The sequence below is a fragment of the Chlorocebus sabaeus genome, chromosome 11 (assembly GCF_047675955.1).
Source record: "Chlorocebus sabaeus isolate Y175 chromosome 11, mChlSab1.0.hap1, whole genome shotgun sequence".
Lineage (NCBI taxonomy): Eukaryota > Metazoa > Chordata > Mammalia > Primates > Cercopithecidae > Chlorocebus > Chlorocebus sabaeus.
In genome coordinates this window covers 116,343,019-116,364,435 of record NC_132914.1, presented here as the reverse complement: position 1 = coordinate 116,364,435, position 21,417 = coordinate 116,343,019, and the positions used below count along the sequence as shown (strand labels likewise).

The following is a 21,417-nucleotide window of genomic DNA, read 5'->3' as shown; positions in this document are numbered from 1 at the left end:
TGGGCGGTTACATCGCGACAGTCCAGCCATCCCACACGTTGCCAGGCCCCCTTGCTTTAGAGACCCTGCTCACTTGCTTGAGCGGATCTGTGTGGCTCTCCATACCCTTGGCTCGGAACCCTCTCATGGATGGGCTTCTACTCTACCTGCTTGGGGTCTCACCATTCAGTGGCTTAGAACTAGAGAACGTGGAAATGACAATCTTACTTTCCTCCTCTCACCAGGCTCTTGAAGTGGGAAGAAACAGTATCTTACACTCAGCCCAGTGCCTTGCACATGGTAGGTGTTCAGTAAATATTTGCTGAACAAATAAATATCAGATGGGTAAGGATTTTCCCCTAGGCTTGAAATGATTCCTTCTCCCTTCCTTGAAGGCAGAGTAAGTAGCTAGAATCAGTTTTGATTTTTCTTATTGTTATTATTATTTATCTACTACACAAATACCTAGGCTGTTAGAATATGATGTGTTGTATTGGGATGAGGGTAAGTGATAGGGGGCTCTGGCCGGCCTGGTAGGAGGCCCAGCAGGGGCCCCAAAGTATTATCCAATGAAGAAGGTGGGACAGTAATCCTTGGAAGAGAGAGAGTAGTGTATTCAAAGTCCTGATAGCAAGAAAGGGCGTGTCTGGTTGCAAGTTAGGTGGGGCAGGAGGGAGAGAGTGGGGGTTTGGGCTGTAGTGGGAAAAGGTCACTCAGGGACAGATCCAGCAGCCTAATAAGTCTTGCAGAGAAGTCTGCACTCAATCCTGTAAGCAATGGGGAACATCAAAGGATTTTAAAAGGAACATGCCTTTTGCTTTGGCTCATGTATTTTCTTCTGTCTGTGAGGCACCTCCCTACCCCAAACCCTGCTTTCTCAAGTCCTCTAACTGTGCCTGATCCTCAAGCCTGCCATGAGTGAACTCTGCTCTAAGAAGACACCCCTGATTGCCCTGTGCTCTGCAAAGCCCCAGTCTGAAACACCTGTCTTCTCACCTCTCCCATAATTTGGATGGACTCACTTAAGCCATATATATTTTGCTTTGTTAGGAGAAAGTCAGAACAGAGTAATAGTGAAGAGTGAAGGTCCTGAAGTCAGGCTGCCTGGGCCCGTTGCTTACCGGGTATATGATTTGGGACAGGGCACTTTTGCTTATCTGAAAAATGGAGATAAACACTGGACCTACCTCAGCTGGGCACAGTGGCTCACGCCTGTAATCCCAGCACTTCAGCAGGCTGAGATGGGCAGGTCACTTGAGGTCGGGAGTTCGAGACCAAGCTGGCAAACATGGTGAAACTCCATCTCTACTAAAAATACAAAAATTAGCCAGGCGTGGTGGCAGGCACCTGTAATTCCAGCTACTGGGGAGGCTGAAGCACAAGAATCACTTGAACCTGGGAGGTGGAGGTTGCAGTGAGCTAAGATCTTGCCACTGCTCTCCAGCAGCCTGGGTGACAGAGTGAGACTCTGTGAGAAAAAAAAAAAAAAAAAAAAAGAAAAGAAAAGGAAAAGGAAAAGAGAGAAAAAAAAAGAAAAAAGAAACAAAAGGAAAGAAAATTGGACCTACCTCATATGATTGTAGTGCAATTAAATGTATTAAATATACATAAAGCACCCAGCGTGGTGTCTGGCACAAATCAAAGATTCAGTGAGGGCCATTCTTTTATTTGCCTGTCTCTGTTACTGAATGATGAGCTCTCTGCAGGCTGGGATTGCAACTCATGGTTTGCTATGCCCTTGGCCCCTAGCACAGGTCCCAGCAGAGTAGGTGTTCAGTCACTGATTCTGCTGTCTTTTGGGGTTTGAATGTGCCCTTGAGAAGCAGCCCTGCAGCTCCTTATTAACTCTTCCATAAGAAAACATCCAGGTTCGAGTTTTGCTGTCACCATGTGACTTACCCAAGTGACTTCTCTCTTGGCCTCAGGCTTCTTCATTGCAAAAATAACAACATCTGCTTCCTAGGGTGACTGGCTTTTTTCCCTCGGGACTGGAATGTGGATGTGGAGCTGTAGTGACTGCAGCTACCTGTGGCCCCAGTGAGAGGACATGGGGGCACGGAGGGCTGGGAGCATGGGAAGCGCGGGCAAGAGGGAGAGTGCGAGTGAAGCCAGCACTGCAGGGCCACGTCAGATGGAGGGAAACAGTTCTGCTGATATCTTTAGTACCCTGAATCCAGCTGTAGCAGCAAGCAGCTCTTATCCCGGACTTCTCAGCTACGTGCAGCAATAAATACCTCTTTTGGCTTAAATTAGTTTGAGTTGGGTCTCCTGGCACTTACCAGGAGCCCTTCTTCCTTCCACCCTACACTCAGGGATCTGTGTTCCTGGCAGCATCGAAACCCGTGGCAGCCACAACACTGTTAATTGCCCTCAGAACTGCTAGGCCTCTTTCCTCCTTCCTAACAGAACCTTGTTTTGTTCAGGCAGCAGTATTCCTGGCCTCAGAAGATGTTGATCCAAGCCTGTCATGATCATCCTTTTCCCTTTTGCCAGAAATTGGTCTGAGGGTGGGCATGTGACCCACTTTTGGCCAATGAGATAGAAAAAGAAGTCTGCTGGGAGCTTCTGGAAAATATCCTGCTCGCTGATAAAAGAAGCTAGGTGATAATACCTTTTTATGATTTCCTTCTATTCCCATACAATGTCATATGAGGATGAGATGCCTGGAGCTGCTGCAGCCATCTTGCAACCATGAGGATAGACTGTGACTATGTAAACTTGTCAGAGACGCCAGAGAAAAAAATGGGAATATCCTGGGCTCTTTGTGGCATAGCAGTTGAAAAAGAAACTCTCTATCTACTTACCTCTAAACTTTTTGTGAAGTTAGAAAACAGCTATTTATATCATTTAAGCCACTATTCATCAGGAAACATTACTTTAAGCCACAGAATTGCTAACTGATGTTGTATATCTAGGTGGTATTACATTTAGTTCCTCATTAAAAGAACCACACGAGGCTAAGAACGTCAGCTCCTTTATTTTTACTGTTATTATTATTTACTGTTATTTCCCCCTAAACAACAGCATAACTCAAATAACAATGACACACACGTCCCTCCCGTATACACAATACCACTAGCCTATCTGTCAGGCTATCTGGCCTTTACTTGGTTCCTGATGGAGCTGTCTGGGGACAGCTCCCTCTGTAAAAATCCCGACTTAAACAGAGGGGACAGAAGAAAATGGGGACCTTGGCCAGATCATAAACTGAGAGGCTCCCAGAGTCCTTAGGGAGGGCTAACTTGGAAACCTTGGGAACATGCTGGAAATATCTGGGCAGAGGGCAGAAGGCACTGTTTTTTTTAATGTGATTGATGGACAAATTCCATATAGGGATATAAGACCTGTATATCACCCTTTGTAGGCCAGGCATGTGGAAGTACAGTGGGGTTAGCTACTGGATTTCATTAACCAAACCATGCAGCATGGTTTGGGAGCCATGGGAATTGGGAGCCCAAAGTAGGAACCTGGGTAATGGGGGAGGTCCCCAGAGAAAAGTAACCCTTGCATTCACTGCAAGGTAAGATACAACGTGAAATGTTAAGTCCCCTTTTATGTGTTTTGCAACTATAGAATGTGCAACATTTTCATCAAGATAGAAAAGGTAAAGAAAGAAAAACTAGGATTTTGTCCTAACGCAACCAAGCATGGTTTGCCAATTGCGCTATCTTGTGGAAAAATCTACCACTACACTATCCAGGGAATCTGTGGTCAGTCCCCACCCCCGCACCCCCCAACATTTTACTTGCACTAAATCTGAGTTCAGCTAAAGTAATGTACCCTGGAATCAGAGAAGCCCTAGGGTTGGGGACAAAACAAGGATGGGCCAGTACTGGCATCTCAGGTACAGGTGACTTCCTGGCTGTCCTGGGGAAGCTCGTTGTTGAAACTGCTCTCTCCAAATGTTGAGTAAGGAGGGACCTGGGGAGCTTCGATGATCAGTAGACCCTCTGGGGAAAGTGAGGCAAACACTGTCACAGGATCCACCTCTGCAGGAAGCCTAGGAGAAACATATGATTTTATTCATTTATTATTGTTAATATAGCTTAAACATTATTTTATTCACTTGAGAGGAAATATTTTTGATAAGAGCTTAGGCTTTGGGGACATTTAATGCTGGGTTTGAATCCTGGCTCTACCCCTTTCTAGCTGTGTGGTCTTGGGAAGATTATTCCATTGCTCTGAGCTTGTTTTCTCATCTGCAAAATGAGGATAATAATATTGAACTTGCCGAGTATTTGAACTTCAGAGTCTGAGTATGCTTTGAAATGGTAAAGTGCTGTTTGAACAGTAGTTCTTAACTTAAAAGAGAGCTGTGGACCACATATTTGGTCCCAGGTTGAAGTCTTCACCTTAATACCCACTACTAGCCACAATTACTAGCAGAAATGGCACCACTACCATCCCTTTATAGAGCGCAAGTAGGGTGTTATGCATAGCAGGCAACACATTTTCATCTGACGTGTGCTTGCTGGAGAGTGCTTCACTACAAAATGCATTAAGGGTGATGCAAGCACTAAGCACCTTGGTGGATAAAAGGGGCCAAGTTGGCCACATGTAGATTTCAGATGGCAACATACTCTATGGTATTCAAAATAAGCCTTGATTTTGTTTATGCCCTAAGTATCTCTGATGTGGTTCGGCTATGTCCACCCAGATCTCATCTTGAATTGTAGCTCTCACGTGTTGTGGGAGGGGCTTGATGGGAGATAATTGAATCATGGGTGGGGGGCAGTTTCCTCCGTACTGGTCTCATGGTAGGGAATAAGTCTCACGAGATCTGATTGTTTGATAAGATTTTTTGCTTGGTTCTCATTTTCTCTCTTGTCTGCTGCCGTGTAAGATGTGCCTTTCACCTTCTGCAATGATTGTGAGGCCTCCCCAGCCACATGGAACTGCGAATCCGTTAAACCTCTTTTTTTTTTTTTTTTAATAAATTATGTAGTTTCAGGTATGTCTTTATCAGCAGTGTGAAAACGGACTAATACAATCACTTAGCAGATCATTATTATCTTGTTCTTCTTCTTCATTTTTTTTTTTTTTTAAACAGAGTCTCACTGTGTCACCCAGGCTGAAGTGCAGTGATACGATCTTGGCTCACTGCAACTTCTGCCTCCCGGGTTCAAGCAATTCTGCCTCAACCTCCTGAGTAGCTGGGATTACAGTAACCCACCACCACGCCTGGCTAATTTATGTATTTTTAGTAGAGATGGGGTTTCACCATGTTGGCCAGGCTGGTCTTGAACTCCTGATCTGGTGATCCACCCACCTCGGCCTCCCAAAGTGCTGGGATTACAGGCATGAACCACCGAGACCAGCCAATTATCTTGTCCTTAAAACTCAATTATAGACAATACCTGGTTGGAGTATTATAAGAGGATGATTAAGAGGTAAGCATTAATATGCCCATTCTACAGATCACAAAACAGAGACTTGGGGGAAATCAAATGACAAGCTCAATAAGTGAGAAAGCATTGAAGATGGAATTTCTAAACCTAAATCTGGTACAAGTTCTAATAAGGTTTTTTTTTTTTTTTTTTTTTGATGGAGTCTCGCTCTGTCACCCAGGCTGGAGTGCAGCGGCGCGATCTTGGCTCGCTGCAAGCTCCGCCTCCCAGGTTCACGCCATTCTCCTGCCTCAGCCTCCCGAGTGACTGGGACTACAGGCCCCCACCACCACGCCCGGCTAACTTTTTGTACTTTTTAGTAGAGACGGGATTTCACCGTGTTAGCCAGGATGATCTTGATCTCCTGACCTCATGATCCGCCTGCCTTGGCCCTAATAAGGTATTTTTATGATTTTCGGATTGCTTTGAGTGAATGAGACTATTGAGAATTTGGTTTCTTCAACAAACTATTAAAATTGTGAGGACATGTAGTGGTCTCATTGGGGTGCCATTATTTTTTTTAATCATGAAATCCATGACCTTCTGAGTACTTTCTATGTGCCAGGTACTTTAGCTGAATCATATCGTTTTGGTGTTAACAATAATCCCACCAGGCAGATTATTCCATTGCTATCCCCATCTTACAGATGAGGAAATTGAGGCTCAGAGAAGTGAACTGCTTTGCCCAAGGTCGCTCAGCTGGCAAACGGCAGAAAGGAACTAGAACTGGAATCCTGGTCTCCAAACTCAGAGTACCTGACTGTGATGCTCTCCTGCCTCCCCCAGCACCAGATATTTGAAAGAAGGACTATGGCAGGAAGGCCCAGAAGTTCAATCAAAATCTTTCCACTTGTCCATATTATCTCTGCCTATTGTAAATACAAGGGTCTCGATGAAAGAACCAAGGCATGAAGTAAGCCCGTTCCTATTCATAGGCAGGACTCCTTCTGGAGGGGCCGGGGAGTTTCCTTCCTTCCTTCCTTTCTTCCTTCCTTCCTTCCTCCCTCCCTCCCTCCCTCCCTCCCTCCCTCCCTCCTTCCTTTCTTCCTTCCTTCCTCCCTCCCTCCCTCCCTCCCTCCCTCCCTCCCTCCCTCCCTCCCTCCTTCCTTCCTTCCTTCCTTCCTTCCTTCCTTCCTTCCTTCCTTTCTTTTTTTGTGTGTACAGCATCCTGTAGCCACATGAGCCATATCTACCCAGGAGATTCCTTGCCAAATTGGAACCATGGAGATGAACAACGGTGCTTCTGGGAAGCACATTTGGAAGAAAAAGAGGGAACTAGAAAGCTGCCAAGTCAAGATTTTGAAGCAGAGACAAGGTCAAAAGTTTACAGCTCCCTCCCACTGCTGGGAATGGGCTGACTGTTCAAGCATGTGCACACCAGCCCAGGGCACACTAGGCACAGTGTGACAGGGTAGCTATGGCCTAGAGCATGGGTTTTGCAGGCAGGCCAACCTGCATTCAGATTCTGACTCTTCCTGACCACAGAGCATGGGGCTGGTGATCTTGCCTCTCTGAACCTATTTCTTTGCAGAAAAGGGGGGGGCAATAATAGTATCCACCTCTTAGGGTGGTGTGAGAATTACGTTGCAGTCTTTGCCCTTACATGTTGGCATCTTGACAACAAGATGGAGTATCATACAAATTGCGGTATCATTGGACCACAGAGTATCAGGGTCCCAGGGGATCTTCCTGATTGTCCATGACAATGGTCTCATATAACTTATGGGGAAACTGAGGCTCAGAGAGATAGACATGCCCAAGGTCTCTCACCAGGTGACTTGCATGTTGAACCCACTTGGTGGGAAGTAATTCCTCTTCATTTCTCTTTCAGTGCTTCTACTTACATCTGAAGCAATGTCTCTGCTAAGTACTAATATGCCTTTAACGCCTTTAGCCTCTATCACTTGCTACCTTCCCTTTTTAACAACGAAAGAACTGAGGCCCGTAGGCAGGAAATATTATCTAGTTAGAATTTAACCACATTTTGCTTTCATTGGATTTATTTCATGATTGCCTTCCTCAGTGAACATTTTAGTGATGAGAATTTAACTTTATCAAAAATGAGTTGATCTAAAAGAAAAAATAAACCTTTAGTAAATCATGGTACAGCAATGTAAGCATATAAGGCAAAAAATAGTGAAGACGGGATGCGAATGACGGTATTGCAAATGACTGTAATTTGGTTTCCCCTAACCAAATAGGAAGGTCATGGACTTTGCAAGTTGAGAGCTGTGCTCAGGTCCCAATCTGCTCTTTTTTAAAAAACAGCTTTATTGAGATATTATTGGCATATAAAACTGTATATATCTATATATACATGGTATACAACTTGATGTTTTGATGTACATATGCGTGGTGAATACAGTGATCACCAGAGTCAAGCTAATTAACATATATTTTGTGTATCTGTGTGTGTTGGGAAGATTACATTTAAGAAGATTAATTTGCAATGCTACCTGCAAAGTTTGAATATATAATGTAGTATCATAGACTATCATTGCCATGCCGTACATTAGCCCCCCAGAACTTACTTATCTGGCGAAACTGAAACTGTGTACCCTTTGACCAACATCTCCCCATTCTCCCCCCCACACTGGCCTCTGACAACCACCACCCTACTCTCTGCTTCTGCAAGCTTGACTATTTTAGATTCCACATATGGTGAAATCATGCAGGATTTCTCTTTCTGTGTCTTTCTTATTTCACTTAGCAGAATGTCCTCACTCCATCCATGCTGCTACCAGTGGCAGTAGTTCCTTCTTTTTTTTCCTCTGTCACCCAGGCTAGAGTGCAGTGGTGCGACCTTGCCTCACGGCTACCTCTGCCTCTGAGTTCAAGTGATTCTCCTGCCTCGGCCTCTCGAGTAGCTGGGATTAGAGGTGTGCACCACCACACCCACCTAATTTTTGTATTTTTAGTAGAGATGGGGTTTCACCATCTTGGCCAAGCTGGTCTCGAACTCCTGGCCTCAAGTGATCTGCCCGCCTCAGCCTCCCAAAGTGCTGGGGTTTCGGGCATGAGCCACTGCACCCAGCCTCCTTCTATTTTAAGGCTTAATAATACTATATTCCAGATCTGTTCTTTACTCGCTGTGTGACCTTAGTTGAATCCCATTACTCCTCTGAGCTTCAGTCTCTTTATCCACAAGATGGGCTTGATAATACCTACTCAAGGCCAGGCATGGTGGCTCACGCCTGGAATCCCAGCACTTTGGGAGGCCGAGGCGGGCGGATCACCTAAGGTCAGGAGCTTGAGACCAGCCTGGCCAACATGGTGAAACCCCGTCTCTACTAAAGATACAAAAAAAATTTAGCTGGGTGTGGTGGCGCATGCCTTTAGTTCCAGCTACTTGGGAGGCTGAGGCAGGAGAATTGCTTGAACCTGGGAGATGGAGGTTTCAGTGAGCTGAGATCGCGCCACTGCACTCCAGCCCAGGTGACAGAGCCAGGCTCCATCTCTAAAAAAACAAACAAAACAAAACAAACCTACTCAATAGGATTCTTCTAAAGATTAAATAAAATTAAATCTATAAACCTCTTAGCATGGTTCTGGGCATGTCATAGGTGTCGTAAGTGGCAGAACAGATATCTGGGAAGATGTAGAACCAGGAAAATAAAGTTTGCTTTGGTTCCAGGCATCCTCCCTTGGTAATTTCCTGCACCCTCGTCTTCCTGTTCTCTTATCCAGGTTGAGTGTGGAAAAGAGGCCAGCTGCAGTCCTTGCCCTGCCCCCAGCCTGATAGGAAACCCAAGACCTCTCCCTCTCCTCCTTACTCAGTCCAAATGGGGCTTTTCACACAGAGATGGATGTGTTGGGATGAATTTCCTTGCCATAGTTAAGGCAAACAGCTGCAGCATCCTGCCTGGGTGGAAATCTCCAAGGATCTCAGCCTGGCTGAAGAAATCTCCCTGTCCTCTAATGACCGGAGGTTTCCCTGGGAGAGGAGACAACGAGGCCTCCTGAGATTGGTCCAGAGGTGTCCCAGACTCCAGTTCGAATCCTTGGTGTCTAGAGTCTGGGCAGAGCCAGGAGCTCCCGGGAGCCCCAGCTGCTGGAGTGTGAGTCCAGCCTTGTGAAGCCTTTTCATAATATTAATTCCCACGGACCAAGCCCTGAGTCTGTATTCCATGCTTCATGCATGATACACATCCTCTTACTCCCATCACAACCCCTCCATGCAGGGACGCAGGGACGCAGGAGTGGAAGGTCAGGGCAGTTAAGCAAGTTGCCCCAAGTTACCCACCCACTTTCTCATGGAGCCAGGACTCCCTGCTCCCGGAGCTGAGATTCAGAATATTTAACAACTGGTGCAGCTGGGCACTGACCATTCAGAAGGGATGAGTGCATGTCATAATGATGGAGGAGGGTCCTGGGACCCTTTAGTTGTTGGAAGGTGGAGAGGTTTAGAGGGTCCTGGGGACACAATTAGAGTGACTGGGGTTGGCTAGGGAGGGCTCAGGGCAATAGCTAGCCAATATTCAGGGGTCCCTGGATCATGGACCAGTACCCATCTGTGGCCTGGTAGGAACCAGGCTGCACATCAGGAGGTGAGCAGCAGTTCAGCCAGCATTACTGCCTGAGCTCCGCCTCCTGTCAGATCAGCGGTGACATTAGATTCTCACAGGAGCTTGAACCCTATTGTGAACTGTGTATGTGAGGGATCTAGGTTGTGTGCTCCTTATAAGAATCTAATGCCCGATGATCTGAGGTGGAACAGTTTCATCCCCTAGTCCATGGAAAAATTGCCTTCCATGAAATGTCCCTGGTGCCAAAAAGTTTGGGAACCGCTGAATATTTTAACAACTAGCCCAGCTCAGCAGCTGAGCACCAGCTTGGAGCAATTTCAATTTCAGGCATTTCTCATCAGGTTACTTCCAGTGAGCTATCTCCCCTAAGGCCTTGGAGCTTGTGAAATCCACACACACACACACACACACACACACACACACACACAAATCCCTTTTAAGATGATTAATTCACTTCTTTCTCACTCATTCCCTTTTACAGCTATGCCCTGCTTGTGACTCCACCCTGAGACCTCATTTGAGCCTTGACATCAGCTTCCTCATTGCCTTCCTTCCTCTCCCTTCAGCAATGTTTAATCTGCTTGCTACACCAGGGAGAGGTGTGGGGCATGGAGATGTCAGGCAAGCCAGCGAACATGAAGAACAAACGGTTTGGCGTTTGCCTTATCAGGAAGTGTCCACAGGCTTCCAAGAACTGCAGAGGCTCTGGGAGGGCCAGGGACGGACACGTGGGGCAAAAGACAGGAATGTAGAATCCCAAAGCTGGAAGAAGCCTCAGAATTCAGCTAGTGTGATCTCTCCAGAAACACAAGGTCTTCGCAAAGGCTGATGGAGAAGTCAAGAGTCAACAACAACAATAGTAATAATGAACTGCCACTTATGAGGACCTATGCTGGGCCGTGACCTCATGTCACTTTCAGCCAGGAACCCTGCAAGGCTGGAATCAGCATCCCTTTCACAGATGAGGAAACAGCATTCCTTGCTCAAGGACTGAGCGTGGAACTCAGAGGTCAGGGATCTATTCTGGGCCCTTCTAAATTCTAGTTTTAAAGACCTTGGGTATGTCCTTTCACCTGTGGGAGACTTAGTTTCCCTGTATTGCAAGGAGGGTCATGTCTCTTCTTCCCGATGCACACTTTTGCTGCAAAGGCTAAATGCAACAATGGCTTGGAAAAGAGTTTAGGAGTCGGGCGCAGTGGCTCACACCTGTACTCCCAGCACTTTGGGAGGCAGAGGTGGGCAGATCACTTGAAGTCAGGAGATCAAGACTAGGCTGGTCAAACATGGTGAAACCCCGTCTCTTCTAAAAATACAAAAATTAGGCAGGCATGGTGGCATGCACCTGTAATCCCAGCTACTCAGGAGGTTGAGGCAGCAGAATTGCTTGAACCCAGGAGACGGAGGTTGCAGTGAGTTGAGACCGTGCCTCTGTTCTCCTGCCTGGGCGACAGAGCGAGGCTCCATCTCAAAAAAAAAAAAAAAAAAAAAAAAAGCGAGAGAGAGAGAGTTTAGGGCCAGAAATGCACACAGTGGAGTGACGCTGATTGCTGATTAGAGAGAAGGTATGTATGAAGCACCTGGCAGTTGTTTAAGTGCGGCCATCATGACCACACTGTGCAACTCTTCTCCCTATAGGTACTGCCAGTTAGGGGTTCATGGTAGCTTCGGTTCATGGCCTCAGCCTGATTGTCTTTGGCTGCTCTCATGGTCCCCCAGCTTTCCCTGTTAAACATGAATCCCCTCTACTCCTTCCACTCAGCAAAATAGCCCTTCCTCTGTCCCAATCTCTCAGCCTCCAAACCCCTCTGGGTAGTATGCAGTGCTCTCAGGACACTTTCCAGCTTCATTTTTGTGGATGCTCTAGAGAAGGTGCTCATTCTCCCAGCAGGGCAGAGGCAGAGCAAGCAGTCTGCAAGATATTCTGCTGGAGCATTTGGGGAATCAGGGGATAGTCTTTCTGGTTGGTGACAGGGGTCCTCCCTCAGCTATGCCCCGTGGGTAGGGGCTGTGTGATTATGGACAAGGCATTGTCTCACTTACCCTCAGATGCTTAGTCTACAAAAGGGGGTTGTTCCCCGGGTACAGTGGCTCAAGCCTCTAATCCCAGCACTTTGAGAGGCTGTGGTGGGTGCATCGCTTGAGCCCAGGAGTTCGAGACCAGCCTGGGCAACATGGGGGAAACCCCATCTCTACTAAACAAATGCAAAAAATTAGCCAGACATGGTGGCACATGCCTGTAATCCCAACTACTCGGGAGGCTGAGACACATGGATCACTTGAACCCAGGAGGTGGAGGTTGTAGTGAGCCAGGATCACACCACTGCACTCCAGACTGGGTGACAGAGTGAGACTTGGTCTCCAGATAAATAAATAAGTAATAAATAAATAAAATGGGGTTTTTAATACCCACCTCACAGGGCACTAAGCAGATGAGATGATGCAATCTATGTGCTACCCCTTCTGGGACCCTATTACAGGTCTGCTGGGACACTTCCTTCTCATTAGGTGTGAGGGTTCAATTCCCTGCCCCAAGGACATATCTTAAAAGGGAGATGCCCAAGAGGGAGAGACCCCAGATCATGGGTCCCAGGTGTGCCCCCTCCTCCACTCCCACCCTGAGCTCCGTGACTCCAGGTTACTCACTGGATTTTCTTTGTGAAGTTCTTAGAAACGATGCCACCTTCTTGCTGTTTCTCTTCGTGTTTGCCTGGAAGGAAGAAAAGTGTGGTGTGTCAGCATCTATGTTCCTTGGGCATCCTTTAGGACTCAGACTTGGGTTCAAATCCTGGACCTGGACCTGCTTTGCTGTGTGGCTTAGGTCTACCCTAGAGACTCCAGTTCTCTTAAGCCTCAAGGACCTTGTCTGCCATACAGACCCACTTAAGTCTACCTCCAAGGCTGGCTATGAAGGTGAAATAAGGAAATTGATGGAAAGGAGGCGTTGACCGTGGTTTGTAGGTAATGAAGGGTTAGTCTGAGGAAATCACAGAAGCTGGGCCATGTGTTGTACCAAATCTTCCCAGTCTCCCACCTGACTCCTCTTCTCTAACTTGCCAGTAGAACTGTGGGGCTGACATCCCAGACTGGGTGGCAGGCTTGAAGTGGGGTCATGTGCTGAGGGCAACTCAGCCATGTAGCTTGCTTTACAGCCAACAGAGTGCTTTCCTAACTCTGAGCCCAGATGTCGTTCTCCCTTTGATTCCTGACATGGAAACTGAGGCCTGGTGATGGATCCGGGGTCACCCAGCAGGTCCGTGGTGGCTCTGAGCTTCGAATCAGCTCTCTCTGAGTCTAGGCCAAGTTCTAGGGCCTGACGCCCCTCTGCTCTTGAATTTCTGTCTGTTCCAGCTCCTGCTTAGCTCTTTAAGCCACATTATCTGTAGCCAGTAGTGAAAGCACAGCCTGGAAAAAGAATGCTTCAATGTACCAAAAATGCCCAGCTTTTCCTAAGAGCACTGTGGATGTGAAATTCCACCAGCCCTCCTGCCTCTTACCCTGCGGGACGAGAGGGCTTCCCAACCCCCTTAGGGAGGAGAAAGATGAAATTACGAGAAGGCCTGGGCCTAAACTGGTTTTGATCTAGTAACGTATATAGCACCTTCTAATTCTCTCAGTCTCTCCTCATTCTGTTTTTCTTTAATAAAGAGGGTGGCTCTAGTTTCTCTTTAAACAAACAAGATTAGTACAACAGTGGGGCCATTCGGCTGTTACTTTTCAGTCCTCATTTGTGGGGCCACCTTCTGGAGACAAGAACTCTCATTTACACAGGGAGGTGCTTCTGAGAGGCCTTGAAATCTAGAATGTAAATAACTTTGTTGAATATAGCAGTCCAGATTTTTTTTAAACTGACAACTTATAGCTAATTACTTTTAATTATTTCTTTGTTGACAGCTTTTTTGTGCTTTAAGATAATGCACGTGTATGTTAGAAAATGTAGAAAATAGGCGGGGCATGGTGGCTCACTCCTATAGCCAGGAGTTTGAGACCAGCCTGGACAACATAGAAAGGCGCTGTTTCTAAAAAATAATAATAATAGGCAGGGCGTGGTGGCTTATGTCTGTAATCCCAGCACTTTGGGAGGCCGAAGCAGGTGAATCACGAGGTCAAGAGATCGAGATCATCCTGGCCAATGGTGAAACTCCGTCTCTACTAAAAATACAAAAATTAGCTGGACGTGGTGGCGCATGCCTATAGTCCCAGCTACTTGGGAGGCTGAGGCAGGAGAATTGCTTGAACCTGGGAGGTGGAGGTTGCAGTGAGGTGAGATCGTGCTACTGCACTCCAGCCCAGTGACAGGGCGAGACTTTGTCTCAAAATAGTAATAATAATAATAATAGTAATTAATATTATTATTATATCCAGGTGTGATGGTGCGTGCCTGTAGTCCCAGCTATTTGGGAGGCTGAAGTGGGAAGATTGCTTGAGCCCAGGAGTTTGAGGTTACAGTAAGCTATAATGCACTACTGCACTCCAGCCTGGGCAAGAGAGTGAGATCTGGTCTCTAAATTTAAAAACAACAACAACAACAACAACAACAAAAGAAAAAATTAAAAAAAAAAAAAGCCATCAAAACTACCCATAATCCTGTCACCCCAAGGAAGCTACTAATAGTATATTTTATATGTTCTGACTTTTCTATGTTTCTCAGAAATGTGTAAATGTTATGTAGTATCCATGTATATCAGTATTCTATCAAACGGGATAGTTCTCTGCATTATGTCTGGAACTTATTTTTTCTCTTGCTAACACATTATAATTACTTTTCCATATTACCAAATATTCTTTGACAACATAATTTTTAAAGGCTGCAGTGTTCTATTGAGGAATACATAGGAGCTAATTTAACCAATCCCCTACTTTGGGGCACTGAGGAGTTTCCAACATTGGAGAGAACTTCATGGCCCTGAACATTCTTGTAGCTTTACACCAGGCCCTGTGACTTCTTTAGGATTAACTGAAGACTAATCCAACTTCCAGAATTTCGAAGGCTGAATCTGTATTGCTAAATTGCTCTCAGGAAAAGAAATTCGTTTTAAACTGGAGTGTCTGGCTAAGCAGAACATGCTATTCTGCGAATGTGTGGCCGCTTAAACAACCTATCCTGTGCTGCCAACTCCGTGACCACCAGCTGCCTGGCTCTAACACAGGCCTGTGCCCGGAAGAGCACTGTCTGTTCTTTGGTACCCTCCCCATAGCCAGGGCGCCGGGAGACCTGCTTCCCCTGGGGACAGGCCAGTGCCTCTGACTCAGCCCTTTTGCATCCGAGAATCCTCCTGCATGCTGGTGTCCTGGGAAGAATAACTGATGATATAAATAATAATAGCAAAGTAATACAGTGCTTCCTTGGTGTCAGCCACTGTTCTAAGCACCTTATCTATATCAACTCCTTTACTTTTTGCAACAACCTTAAATAATAATAGTAAAATGATAATATAAGCAGGCAGTTTCATTATTATCATTTTGTAGATAGGAAACCTGAAGTTCAGAGAGGTTAAGTGCTGTACCCAAGGTCACACAGCTTGGAAGTGACTGGTGCAAAGATTCAAAAGCAGGCAGGTAGGTTCTGGAATAGTGGGTTTTGGACTTAAGTCTCTACTCTGACATTTCCTGGCACATCTCTGAGTGTCTCTGAGCCTCAGTTTATTCTTCTCCGAAATGGGAGTGACAGCACCTACCTTATTGGGTGACTGTAGGAAGCAAATGCAGGCGAGTCACAGAATGGCTTTGAAGTTGTAAAAGTACCATGTGAAGGTCAATGCTTGTGGTTTATTTTGATGTTTGGGGAAAGGACTGCTTCTCAGAAACTAGGTGCCTCTGTCTGCTCTGAAAACAGGGTGTTGGGCTGAGGGAAGGGAGGATCTCTGAGCAGGGAAAGCTCCAAGATTTCCACAAGAGGGGCCTGGAGGTGGAGTTAACCTGATTGAGAGAGAGTATCCTTAGGAGGATCATCTTGAAACTCAATTTGCTTATCATTTGTATACTTCCATTGGGGCAGCTTAAGGATTATGAGTGATTTTTAATTTCTTATTTTGCTTTCCTAACTACATATTCTATCATGAAGACATTTTATTTTTGTCAACAGAAAAAAGTAATTATTATGATTTTTAAAAATACATCCAGAGGCTAGAAGTCAGAGACCCCTTGCAGACATGCTTTTTTCAACATGCCTCAGAGAAATGGAAGTGGAACACTATTGGCCCAGCTAAAGAAAGAAGGTGCTGTTTCCAGGGAAGACAGAGGCCCTGGGACTAAGGAGAAGGGGTGGCAATAAGGCCTTGGGGCTTTCCAGTCTCTATCTTAGCCAGGGTCTGGCCCAGTGGCCCATGAAGGGAACATCTCTTGGCTGGTGGTTGCAGGATGCAGGCAGGGGAATCTGGGGCTTACTGGAAATTGTCTAGTCCAGCATGTTCCAAACACTTCCTTGAATGAGACACTCATACGTGGTCAGATAAGACAGGGCTGCCTCTCAGAGATTCATAAACTACATTAGTGACTTAAAGGCTCTGACAAGTCCTGCAATGAGAAGACCTGTTTATAATTTTGTTTTTACTGGTACCATATAAGACTGAACTCTCCTGCTCCTGTTTCTAGATGCCTAGTAACCACTTGAAGTACTTTGGTAAATTCTGATCTTGTCTACTTCTTCATAAGACCAACAGTAACACTGAGGCTCCAGAGGCTGTGGGATTTGCTCAGGATCACACCACCAGAAGTAGATCCAGCCATCCTGGCTCAGAATCAGTCAGAGAGGCCTGACATTGAAACTCAGACACTGCCAGGGAGAAGTGGGTGATCCCAGGTGAGTTACTTTCTCTGGGCCTCGGTTTCCTTATCTGCATAATGGGGTTAACCTACCCACACTTCCTAGGAGGTCCTTATGAGGAACCACTGAGCCACCACATGTAGGCCTTTAGCATATGCCTGTGGAAGAACGGATTTGTCATTATGTGGTACAGGGTGGGAAACTGGATCTGACTTCCAACTTCCCTTGAAAATTGCTTTTTATTTGTTTTTATTTTTTATATTTTTTGAGACAGAATTTTTTTCTTGTTGCCCAGGCTGGAATGCAGTGGCATGGTCTCGGCTCACTGCAACCTCCACCTCCTGGGTTCAAGCGATTCTCCTGCCTCAGACTCCTGAGTAGCTGAGATTACAGGTGCCTGCCACCATGCCCAGCTGATTTTTGTGTTTTTAGTAGAACAGGGTTTTACCATGTTGGCCAGGCTGGTCTCAAACTCCTGACCTCAAGTGATCCTCCCGCCTTGGCCTCCCAAAGTGCTGCGATTACAGGCATGAGCCACCGCACTCGGCCCGAAAGTTGCTTCTTAAATAGAGCTCCTGATATCAGTTTTATTTTTTAAAACTCCTTCTTTGAAAGCGCTTGTATGGACTCTCAGGGAATTTGGATTCTGTCTAGCCGACGTCACTAATTGTACGTCTGAAAAGCTTTGTCTTTGTCTTATGTAAGCTCCCAATGACCCCATTTTACAGATGCGGAAACTGAGACTGCATGACTCACCCAAAGCCTCTGGATTAGTAAAATACTTAGCTGAGATCTCAACATGGAGCTGCCAGACCCCACCTGTTATGAAGCACCTACAAAAGAGGATGGTGAAAAGCCCTCCAGGCTGGACAGAGGGTCTCCTAGAGAGGCCACAGGGTAGGGAAGACACTTGGACTTGGGCTGGAAGCATCTAAGAGCCTAATTAAAACAAGGACAGAAGGAATGGTGATAATCGTTCTGTTTACAGAACGCCAGCCAAGCACTATTATTAGCTCCATTTTATAGACACTCTGCATATGGGATCATAGATAGTCTGCATATGTGTAATCTTTCCTACACTCTTGCAGGACAGATAGTATTATGATCCCATTCTGCAGATAGGAGAAATGAGGCTCAGAGGGATGAGAAGACTTTCTTGTGCACATCCATCATGCTAGTGAACAGCAGTGCTGGGATCTGAACCCAGGTTTCAAAGAGAATCTATTATTCATTATTTATTGGGGCCTTCCTGGATGCCTGGCATTATAACAACAACGATGGCAATAATACTACTAATTCCTTGTGTTCCAGGTCATAGAAATGTGAAAGGAAAATAAATCTCGGGGCCCCCAAATCGCTAAGCTAAAGGGAAAAGTCAAGCTGGGAACTGTTTAGGGCCAACCTACCACCCATTCTATTCAAAGTCAGCCCTCTGCTCACTGACATAGATGCATAGCTGCTTGCCTTCGTTGGAAAGGTTAATCAGAAACTCAAAATAACTCGACGATTTGTCTCTCACCTACCTGTGACCTGGAAAACCTCTCCCTACTTCAAATCTTCCTGCCTTTGCTTCACATTTGTCCTCCCTTTCCAGATGGAACCAATGTACTTCTTACATATATTGATTGATGTCTCCTGTCTCTCTAACGTGTAAAACTGAGCTGTGCCCAGACCACCTTGGGCACGCGACAGGAGGACTTCCTGAGGCTGTGTCATGGGCATGTCCTCAGCCTGGGCAAAATAAACTTCCTAAATGAACTGAGATATGTCTCAGATTTTCTGGGTTCACAGGTAGGTACACATCGTACAGCATCACCTCATTTAATACAACAATCTTTACGGTATAACCATTTGAATCCTAATTTCCAGATGAGGAAACAAAACAAGCACAAAGAAGTAAAGTAATTTGCACGTCCCACTGGTTAGAGTTGGAGCCAGTTTCGGAACTCGTGCCTGGCTCCCAGCCAACTCAGAGATCTGGCTGACCCTGTCAGCAGCACGTGGCCCCAGCAAGTCTCCCAGCCCACCACACCCACTGGAGCCTCTGATGTTTATAATTCTGCCACGACTGGCTTGAAACTCCCCCTGAACATTGCCGGGGCTTGTTCCTGCCCAGCCTGTGTTTGCAATGGCTTTGACTGATTTTCTGGAAGGCAAGCCTCTGCCGGGAACACATTCTTTTTAATGGAGTGGGAGGGAAGGAAAAGAAACCTTTTTCTGCTGCCCAACTTAACAGGGGCTGAGCTTCCTGTCTTCTCTCTTTCTTTCCCCCTTGTATGTTTCTTTCTCCCAGGGTGGGATGTGGCTGTGAGAGCCCTGAGCCTAAAGCTGTGGATAGGCCCAGTCCCTATTCCACTCCTATTGCTGACTCATGGCATGACTGTGAACAAGTCCCACCTAGGCCTCAGCCTCCTCAACTGTAAGATGGGCCTAGACACCCCTGCTACTCTGGACTTGACTGAGGGTGATTTTGGGGAAGAAGTATAAGAATGTCAGCCCAGCCCTTGGCACCTAGCAGGTGCTCAGTAAATCATTCCTTCTTTCTGGCCTCCTAATTCCCAGACAGCCTGGGTCTGAATCTTTGGTGGCCTTGAACAAGTTACTTTAATCTCTCCATACCTCAGTTTTCTCATCTGCAAAAAAAAAGAAGATAAACAGTACCCACCTCCTCTGGTGGTTGTGTTAGCTGAGATATGATAGGCAACAGTATTTAGCAAAGTGCTGAGCACATAGTTAGCACTCAGAGTTACCAGTTAGCGTTACTACAATTACTGGTAAGCCTCAGTTTCCTTGTCTGGGACAAGGAGAGGTGTTTCACTGGAAACCAGTTGTGGATATTAACACTATCATTGCTCAGCCTTAACGTGAACTTCTAGACCCTGTGTTGTGATGCTGGAGTGCATGAAATCCCATTTCTTCTTTGTTTTTTAATTTTTTGATATCTGCTTAACCTGTTCTTTATATTAAATGCCCTCTGTCAAAATATCCAACGTGGTTTCTATTTTCCTGTCTGTACTCTGATTGATCAGCACCCAAAGGCCCCAATAGCTGAGTCAGGCAGGTTAAGATCTCTGCTGGGAGCTGGGAGAGAAGTTTTCCATAAAGATAACGTTGCGGGCTGCATTCCTGAGCCCTGAGGTCACCTGTGTCACACTGTCCCAGCGTCTGCTCTCAGGAAACTTTTCTCCTGGCTATTCCCAGGGCTGAGGCCTACTCCCCCGCCCCACCCCGCCTCCCACCGACCTCCTACCCCTGACTTACCAGACACCTCCACGTATCCATCTTTGGTCTTCACCATCAATTCCTCTGGCTTGAAGCTGTGCACATTCACACACACTTTCCAGGGCTCCCCAGGGAAGGGTGGGGGGGTCCTGCCCTCGGCAGGTACCCCAAACCTGGCGGTGGCAGTGGGGCCCCGGGGCACCATGCCAGACCTTAGGGTGCCTGGCCAGGCAGAGGAGAGACGAGGCAGAGCCCAGTCGGGCCAAGAGGCCGTCAAGTCGTCTGGGAAGGGGTCCATGCCAAAGCCATCATCCAGCAGGCGAGAGGAGAGGGGAGAGTCCCGGAAGGGGTCTCGGCGCAGGCGGCTTGGGTAGTGGCAGGAGAAGGGCATCTGACCATCAGCCATGGTGGCTGCTGAGCTCAGAGGGAAACAGAGGCTCAGAGAGACAGAACCCCTGCCCAAGGTCACTCAACAAGGTGGTGTGGCTGGACTAGCTTATTCTTCAGCTTCCGAAAATGCTGCTTTTCTGCAGGGAGAAGCAGAACCAACCACTGCCAGGGACGGTTGTGCCCCCTCGGCTGGGGTCCCAGACCCCAAAGGTGACCCCCAGGCAGGTCCAGCAGAATCCCAGAGGGCCCCTCTTCGCACTGCTCACGACAGACCAGCAAGCCACCGTCCTCCCAGGCTGCTCAGGCTGGCAGCCAGAGCCGCTGAGGTCTAGAGCGGAGCCAGGAGCTTAATAAACCGAGGGCACGCGCGCCTAGAAACTTCTTCTGGCTCCTCCTGGGCTGCAAGCCGCCTATTTATTTGCTGCTGGAGACTGGAGGCGGGTTTTGCAAGCGTCTCCTGTCACAGGAATATTCGGAGGTGATGAACCAGCCCCGGAGAATCCGCGGAGGGAACAGCTGGGCTGTGGGGGGAGCTGGGAGGGGCCGCGTCCAAGTTCAACCAGCCTCTCTGGACACTCTCTCCTTCCCTGGCCACTCCGCTCAGCTCCGCCCTCCGCTTGCTCCCGGCGCTGGAGCCGCCCTCCCGGAGAGGCGCACTAAGGCCTGGCTATTAATAACCCCTAGCCTGGCTGAGGGCTCAGGTCACCCTCTGGAAATACCTTCCCCAGAGCGTGTCGTATCCTGCCTTTCCCCTGGGGACCTGCAGAAAGGGAAGAGAGAGACATTAGCCCAGTGGATTTGAAGGATGTCCCAGGTTGGAATCCCCAGTTACAAGGTGGCCAAACTCCTAAAGCCTCAACGCCCTCTGGGGAGAGCGGTAAAGAAAAAACAAAAAATTTTACATATATATATATGTATTCATATGACACTTGTCAAAGTATGATAAGCAAGACTTTACTGGGCAGGGAAACTTTCTCTATAGATGTAAGGACCCCGCAATGGGATTTTGCAGTGAGGGAGAAAGATTAGATTTGATTCCCAGTAGGTCATAGGTAAGTGGGAATTTGTAGGCAAGAAGCAGGTGGGGTGGGGGCGGGATCAGCGAATGGAAAATTACTAGGAGGAAAGTCCAGGGATCGGAGGGATTCAG

General features: G+C 47.0%; 1 protein-coding gene across 1 annotated transcript; it reads right to left on the bottom strand.

The window, feature by feature from the left end:
* Positions 1 to 2,937: 2,937 nt before the first annotated feature.
* HSPB8 (heat shock protein family B (small) member 8) lies at positions 2,938 to 20,855 on the bottom strand. The gene is made up of 3 exons (XM_008004894.3): positions 19,917 to 20,855; positions 12,536 to 12,599; positions 2,938 to 3,979 (listed from the first exon to the last, which is right to left on the bottom strand). The coding sequence occupies exons 1-3, from the start codon at positions 20,281 to 20,283 to the stop codon at positions 3,820 to 3,822; spliced, it is 591 nt and encodes a 196-aa protein (XP_008003085.1). The 5' UTR covers positions 20,284 to 20,855; the 3' UTR covers positions 2,938 to 3,819.
* Positions 20,856 to 21,417: the final 562 nt, after the last annotated feature.